The sequence below is a fragment of the Stegastes partitus genome, unplaced genomic scaffold (assembly GCF_000690725.1).
Source record: "Stegastes partitus isolate 25-593 unplaced genomic scaffold, Stegastes_partitus-1.0.2 Scaffold1550, whole genome shotgun sequence".
NCBI lineage: Eukaryota > Metazoa > Chordata > Actinopteri > Pomacentridae > Stegastes > Stegastes partitus.
The window spans coordinates 26,247-34,222 of NW_007579281.1; the positions used below are offsets into that span (position 1 = coordinate 26,247).

At 41.5% G+C, this 7,976-nt stretch overlaps 1 protein-coding gene across 1 annotated transcript; it reads left to right on the top strand.

Moving 5' to 3' along the window:
• Positions 1-2,291: 2,291 nt before the first annotated feature.
• Positions 2,292-7,764, top strand: LOC103371244 (keratin, type I cytoskeletal 17-like). The gene is made up of 8 exons (XM_008300499.1): positions 2,292-2,741; positions 3,875-3,957; positions 4,218-4,374; positions 5,441-5,605; positions 5,694-5,819; positions 6,100-6,320; positions 6,852-6,883; positions 7,078-7,764. Exons 1-8 carry the CDS (start codon positions 2,352-2,354, stop codon positions 7,182-7,184), a joined length of 1,281 nt encoding a protein of 426 aa, XP_008298721.1. The 5' UTR covers positions 2,292-2,351; the 3' UTR covers positions 7,185-7,764.
• Positions 7,765-7,976: the final 212 nt, after the last annotated feature.

Sequence of the window (7,976 nt, forward strand, 5' to 3'; positions counted from 1 at the left end):
CCAAAAACCTTCTTCCAGTTGAGCACAAATACAAAAAAAATACGACGTCACAGACCTCCACCAAAGTCAATGCTCTATCTTGCAATTTTAAGAAAAGTCTTTTGGATCAGCGCCAAAATTTACTGGATTGTTCCTTTTGTTGTGCTCCTCCTCTCTGGCAAGTTCCGTGGAATTCAGCTTTGTAGTTTTTGGTAATCCTGTTGACAGACAAACGGCAATGACAGCAGATGAAACCATAATAGTAATTTGTCAAGAGGTGTTCTTGTGCCGACAACTAATCATGAACGATTATGCTGTTTCAAGCATATTTCTGTCAACAGACAAGCCTCCGCAGAAAAACCTGGAATTGATATCAGTAAATTCCATCTCTAAAAATCCACTGAGACACAGTGAAGCTCACATTAGCTGCTCTGCGAGACATTCCACTGTTTGAGTGAAACTGAAGACCGAGTAAAACAGGAAGAAATGGGATCAGGATTCAGAAACTTTCTCATGAGCCTTGAGAGGCCAAGTCACCGATCCAGCTTTTGCCGTCAAACTCCGTCTCTCCACTACAATATGTTTTGCAACACCAGCAGCCAGAGGCACAAAGAAGCTGGAACAAATTCGTTTTTCTGAGTAATTAACTGTGTGGTCTCTGAGATCTGTGCCTACAGTAAAAAAAAAAGAAAAAAAATCATGTAATTTTAATTAAGGCAATTTGAGAAACAAAAGGGCTTCGTGGCAGGTCTCCAATTACCACAGGGTTTATGTTGTCTTTGTCGCAAGTGTCTGGGAATTTTTACGACATGTGTGAGCAATGAAGCAGTATATATGTGTAGGCTGACATCTGTTGCACTGTTTAAATGCCCTTTGGCCTGTTTACACATAACAGCTTTTTTTTTTCTACTCATGCTAACACTGTAGCTGCAGGGAGGAGGCGCCGGGCGTCAATGCACAACTTGAAACCAAAATATCTCAACAAATATTGATCATATCAACATTCAATTTTATGCAAATATTCGTGTTTCCCAGAGGATGGAGCCTGTTAACTTGGCTGAACTTGTGACTTTTCATTCAGCAAGTAAAAACTGTGTTTGTCTCTAAATCAAATTGACAACTAGAGTGTGGAATCCCCCTACAAAGATATCAGAGGAGCAGAGTGCCTTAAAACACATCTTTTTAAATATAGAATGATGTCTTTCCTTTGTGCTGCTTACATTTACTGTTGTTATTTTTGCATTTAATTACTTTTACTGTTTATTTAAAACTATAAAATAAAAATAATAAAATAAATAAAATGTAATTAAAAATTTGAAATGAGAAACTGTGTATGTTGTAGGGTTGTGTGTGTATATATATATATATATATGAATGACATTGTATGGTCTTAACCTCAATATTTTAAAGTTTTTAGATTATTTCACAATGCAAGCTATTATCATTCTTATTATTATTTAAGATTATATTTGTTACTAAAATATTTTTGTAATAATATTTTTTATTTTAAATAAGAATTTCTAATAATACGTTGTTAATAAAGAAACATTGCCAACACATTGAACAAAAATATGAAAATGTGACAATTTTGCTTCTTAGTTTTGTGATTGTGGGTATGTTTGACACAAAAAATGTAGAAAAAAACCCCAAAAACTTGTAACAACTGTGACAATACTGGCAACTATCTATAAAATAATACTGTTTTATCTGGTGTTTAAGGTGGAGATAATGTACAATTAGGGCTGTTTTTTTTTGTTAAAGGTTTGCATGTCAATAAATATGTATATATTTTTAAGTGATTGTCCTGCTATCACCTGTAATTTAACAAAACAGGAAAAATCTGTAAAAGAAAAAAAAAAGAAAAAAACGGTATTCAATAAATGACAGCTGAAAACTGTCAAAAAGTCATTAGAAATTACTTGATATAGTATGATTATTAATAACTTTATTTTCACGATTCTTTTTGTAATCTTGTGGTGCCAGTTATAAATAACAGCTACTGAATTGAAGCAGAATAGAAGTTTGGACCCGTTTTTTTTAAATATTTTTTTTAACAAAAATAATAATAATTGAAGCACAAAGGGAAGATTCACCTTCTCTTTCTGAGGTTAAAAGTATCAGACAGGCTTAATTAGAGACCTGAGAGCTCCCTGCCTCGCCCCCTTTCACGGAAATGCGCCCTGACAGCCGTTACGCGTCAGGAACTGGAATCCCTCCACGCCCTGCGGTCACACCTGAGCCGGCGGAGCATCCTTCCTTCCCCCCTACCTGTCCGGCTGCTCCCGCCTCCAGCAGACAGGGTATAAAAACGCATCCTCCGGGCTTCATCCGCACCAGCGTCTCCGCACCTGACAGCACAACACAAGCCAACGATGTCCTCCATTCGCTTGCAGCGGTCCTCCGCCATGTCCCTGTCCTCCCTGCCCACCATGTCGACCTACCGGCGCGGCGGCGGCAGCGTCTATGGCGGGGCAATAGCCAACAGCGTCAGGGTGTCGTACGCCTCCAACGGCATCGGCTCCGGCTTCGACCTGTCCAGCGCGTTCGGCGGCAACAACAGCAGCGTCTCCGTGTCCGGCAACGAGAAGGTGACCATGCAGAACCTGAACGACCGCCTGGCCTCCTACCTGGAGAAGGTGCGCTCCCTGGAGTCCGCCAACGCCAAGCTGGAGCTGCAGATCCGGGAGTGGTACGAGAAGCAGACCCCCGCCGTGAGGGACTACAGCAAGTACCTGGCCATCATGGAGGACCTGCGCAAAAAGGTGAACTTTTACGCACCACTTTTACGCACCACTTTTACGCACATAAACATGATGTAAAAACTGTATTCCAGCTCCCAAACACATTCATTATCACTCATCTTAAAATTAAAACTTAACAAAAGGCATTAAAAAGGGTGAGAGAACACACAGCTCCCTTTACCTCTCAGCATTTATCACACATAGTTCTTTGATTTAATACTTTATTGCACTCAACATCTATTTTATGAAAATTAAAATAATGTCAAAACTTTATTAAAGCTCCAATTTTTTCTTGTAGCCTCCATCCTTCGTTTTTAAAAAAATACTTAATCTTAAATTTAAAAAAAAAATCATAAACTGCACTCAGAAGTTGAAAGACAGACCATTTATTTCTTATTTCCCAGCATATATTAAATATTTTTGTGATACTCAATTACGCTCTTAACCTTTATTTCAACTGTAATATACACACACACATATATATATATCTATATATATATATAGATATATATAAAACCTCTTAAAATTGTGCTGCTGCCTGTCTTCTCATCTTAAAGGCTTATTCAGATTCATAATCCTATTGAGCCTTTTCTTGGTTAAATCAAATGAAAACACATAAAACACCTTAATTACTGTTATTTTCTTCTCCTTTTCTTTATTCTACTGAATAAATAGTACTGTTTGCTTTTAGTGTTACTTTCTCACCTCGTTTCTTTAAAACCTGACAGCCTCCTTAATGTCTTGGCAGCATTAACACCTGGTCTTAATGCCGGTAAAGCATGATGAATTAAATTCATACGTCATGCTGACACATCCAAAGTCGCTGTTGCTCCATTGTATGCCCTCAGGATGTAAATCACATTAAAAAAAATCATCATGAAACAGCAGGAACAGCATGTTTGACATCTGTGTGAGTCAGCTGCCTTTTGTTTCCCAACATCACCCCTATAAGAAAAAAAAACCTGCAGGTGTGACAGTCGGACAAATGTGACGTCTGATATGACTGTGGAATGCAGTCCGGGGGTAAACAAAGCTATTCTGCCATTTAATTCAACCCCGCCAGCCCGCATTCAGGGTCATGAATCACCAGCACACCTTTGTAGTGGCATTAAGTGGATAAGAAACCACTTACAATGGCTCTCTGTTCTCTCCAGATCGGCCTCGCCACACAGGACAACGCCAGACTGATGCTGCAGATCGACAACGCCAGACTGGCAGGAGAGGACTTCAGAATCAAGTGAGTCACGCTTTACTGGCCCCGTCGGCTCCGCTCTGTTTTACAGCCTGGAAATTGAGAGCTGTAATTATTTGCACGGCTGTGAAATTACTTCACGCATTAGCACAAGTGGTTTCGGGCTATGTGGACGCACCGGCACGGGGCTGTAACGGTCAACACGGCGGCTGAACCGGCCCGACCGGTTCCTGGCTTTCTTTGTTGCCGATTTTCACGCCGATTGAGCAGGAATGGTAACATGAACCTGCCCTTTTGCCCTACAGGTTTGAGAACGAGATGGCGGTGCGCATGTCAGTGGAGTCGGACATCGCCGGGCTGCGTAAGGTTCTGGATGACCTGACCGTGGCTCGGTCCGACCTGGAGATGCAGGTGGAGGGCCTGAAGGAGGAGCTGGTCTACCTGAAGAAGAACCACGCAGAGGTGAGAAGCCTCGAGAAGCATCCCAGTGTTGACACAGAATCACGAATCCATTCCTTTCATATCTTCTGCGAGGTTCCAGACAGCAAAAACAACATCAAAAACAGTTTTTCATGAGCCATTTAACTCAGCTATTCGCTAAACGCCTCCTGAGACGTGCCATCGTTCGCTTAAACAAACACCAGGTAATGGAAAACTTGTTCGGATGGTTTGAACTTTAATTGCCAGCAAGAGCTGCCAAGAAACTCAGACGAGATCATCTGATAACAAGACGTCTTAGACGTTAACTCGGTTTGTTTGTAAAGACAAAAGCCTCATAAATGTCCATCAGCGGGAAAAACACACAAATATGTCACATAAGAATTCATTTTGAGAAACATGTTCTTTAAAGTGAGCCAGCTGACGTTAGCGTAACGTCCCTCTGGAGCACTACGGGTAAACTCTGAAACACTAGCCGGCTCAGTAATGTCAGCTACATCGTATTTATCAGATTAAAGCTAGCCAATTTGATAGATTTTGCAACATGGCAACATGAGCATATATTCATGCACCTTGTGGGTCTGCTAGCCATCGCAAACAAAGCACAAGAGGCCCCTAAAGAGAGTTTCTTTACTTGGAAATCCAGTGTTTATTCATTTGTTTTGGAACAGTAAGCCAATAGAAAGTCCTTCAAGCCCATTTTTGCTAGGTTAGGTAGTTCTGAGCACAACAGAACTTGACTCTGTGTCATTTTTTCCTGCCCTCCTCTCTAACAGCAGCAAATCCCCATATAGGCGAACAGAACAAACCTCCATTTCAGTCAGTGTTAACTTTGCAACTGGATTTGTCATACTCCACCACAATGTAAACAGAAGACCTAAAAGACCCGATCATAGGCCTGTTCTGCTAAAACTTCGTCCCACCTTCTGCCTGCCCTGAGTTCCTGCAATGGAAAGCCACTGAATGTGGTTCAAAAGTCTGGTTTTAACTCTGGTCCCGACCGGATCTTGGTCCCATTTCTTCTGCAGCCTTTCCTGAGTTTTATCTCTACCTGCACCTGTCTAACCTTCACCTGTTGTCCCGCTTGTAGGAGCTCGCAGCCCTGCGCGGCCAAGTCAACGCCAGCTCGGTGAACGTCGAGGTGGACGCCAAGCCTCAGGAGGACCTGAACAAAACCCTGGAGGAGATCAGAACTCAGTACGAGCGCATCGCTGACAAGAACCGCCGCGAGATGGAGGACTGGTACAAGATGAAGGTGAGAGCAGACACTTAGCCTCGTCTACTTTTAACGAAAGATCAACGGCATCATTACCAGCTTTGTGACCATGTTCGATACCTTCCAGTTTGACGAGCTGAGCAAGCAGATGGCGACCAGCACAGAGACCCTCCAGACCTCCAAGACCGAGATCAACGAGCTGAAGAGGACCCTGCAGGCCCTTCAGATTGAGCTTCAGTCCCAGCTCAGCCTGGTAATTACACAGATACACGTGCGCACGGCGAAAAAAGATGCAGAATTAGTTTTTTTTACTGCATTTATCTGACCTGCTCAGCATCAAGTCGATCGCCTCCGATGTGTGCAACAGATACTGTTGAACCGCATTTTAGCTGCAGTCGCCAAACCCGTCCGTCACCATTTGAAACTGCTCCCACACTCACACGCCTCAGGCAACCTCAGTGAAAGGAGGAATTAGAAGAAAAGCAATTAGCGCTCAGTAAACGCTGCTTTGTTCTTTTTTCCCTCCCGTGTAGAAATCTGCCTTGGAGGGCCAGCTGATGGAGACGGAGGCTCGCTACAGCCTGCAGCTCCAGCAGCTCCAGGCCATGGTCGACAGCCTGGAGTGCGAGCTGAGCCAGGTGAAGGCCGACATCGAGAGGCAGTCCACCGAGTACCAGGTGCTGCTCGACATCAAGACCAGGCTGGAGCTGGAGATCGCCGAGTACAGAAGGCTGCTGGACGGAGAGGAGATCAAGTAAGTTAGTGACGATGAAGCCGGCCTTAATTCAGAAACTTCAAAATAAGCTTCTTTAAAACACAGTGCATGGAAGAACAGTTTGGGAAGCGTGCTTGCATGTTGTTAAATATGAAGCTAAAGCCAGCAGGAGGTTAGCTTAGTTTAGCATAAAGACTGAAAACTGACCAAAGTTCAAGCCAAACCAAGTCACTGTTATTTATAAAGCAGATCTAAAACGACACTGTTGACCCAAAGTGCTTTACAGTGAAAAAATAAGACAAATTAACCAAGTGTGAATACCCTACAGAGGTGTTTATGATGAGTAATTTACATATTAAGGGTTCAAACACTATGAAATTCTATATATAAAAAACTTTACTGTATTTAGTAATAATAAATATGAAGGCTAAGACCCTACAATACTAATAGTTATGAAGAATAACTGACTAATTTATAAATGTTGATTGCACCTCAACATTTATAAACTCCTTTAACATCTGCATCTCGAATCGTAAGACTGGAAGAACTAACTTTATGTCTCTCTTCTAGGAAAACCGTCGTAACGGTGAAAGAGGAAAAACGTAAGTTCACCGACTTTCACTGTTTCCATCTGTTGAAGTGAAACATATCATGCATTTAACTCTAATAGAATATTCTGTGTTTAACGGGTTAAACTTTGCATCTCTTATGTACCAGAAGGTGTAGCACGCCTACTGTCATTGTATTTAAAGTTTACACTTTCTGATTCTGATTCTAAATGTCATTTCCTCTACAGGCAAACCAGTCATCACTCAGAGGACAAAGGTGATCATTGAGGAGATTGTTGATGGGAAGGTGGTGTCCCACACAGAAGACGTGGACACAGAGGTCATCAGCAAGTAGATGGATCGGTTCCCAACACATCTGGATCGAATAATAAAACCAAACCTGGACTTCTTGCATTCTGAAGTCTACAACTGACCAGGAAGAGAGTTTACGATGAATTCTCGTCCCACATAATTGTGTGATATTTGGAGAAAATATTTATTCTGACTTACTATCAGAACAAAAAACCAAAACAGTAAAACGGGTTGTACAATGTGCCTAAATGACGACGTTCATTCCAGCTTGCTTCCTGCAGTACCGCATTTACGCACTAGGTGGAGGCACTGAGAAACTCATGGATTAGAGCTTTGATTTGAATACAGAAGTAAAACAAAAGATAACATCCAGAACTATTTTAAATTATTTCTATTGTCAGTGTGAAAGCTTATAGAAAACTGTTTTAACAAGGTGTTACATGAAGCTTTTGAAAAGGGAGAAACTGTCAAACTACTAATGAGACGTGAACTCGTCTCTGTAATGCAAGTGTTTCTGTAAATGAACCAACACCTCCTATAAACTTCTCCTTCTTTGAGATCTTTAAATCTTTGTTACTTTACATTTTCTGAAAAGAATAAACGTTTGCGTTCTTCTTTATGAACTCTATTGTCAGTTGTGTTATTGTGTCCACTTTTTTGCTATAAATTCCTTCAAAATAACATGTTAAAATCATGCTGGAAGCAATAAAAACATGATCCTGCTACAACTGGAACACTCATTTTTGCAGCTACCTTCACGGATGAACAGAAATGACTAGCAGCAATCAGGAGAAACTGAAGACTCAACACAAATAGTCTGATTTTTGTGGAAAGT

Coding starts and splice junctions, on each gene's coding strand:
- LOC103371244 (XM_008300499.1), top strand. CDS start 2,352: ATGTCCTCCATTCGCTTGCAGCGGTCCTCCGCCATGTCCCTGTCCTCC. Junction 3,958..4,217: donor GGAGAGGACTTCAGAATCAA/GTGAGTCACGCT, acceptor TTTGCCCTACAG/GTTTGAGAACGAGATGGCGG. Junction 5,606..5,693: donor AGGACTGGTACAAGATGAAG/GTGAGAGCAGAC, acceptor GATACCTTCCAG/TTTGACGAGCTGAGCAAGCA.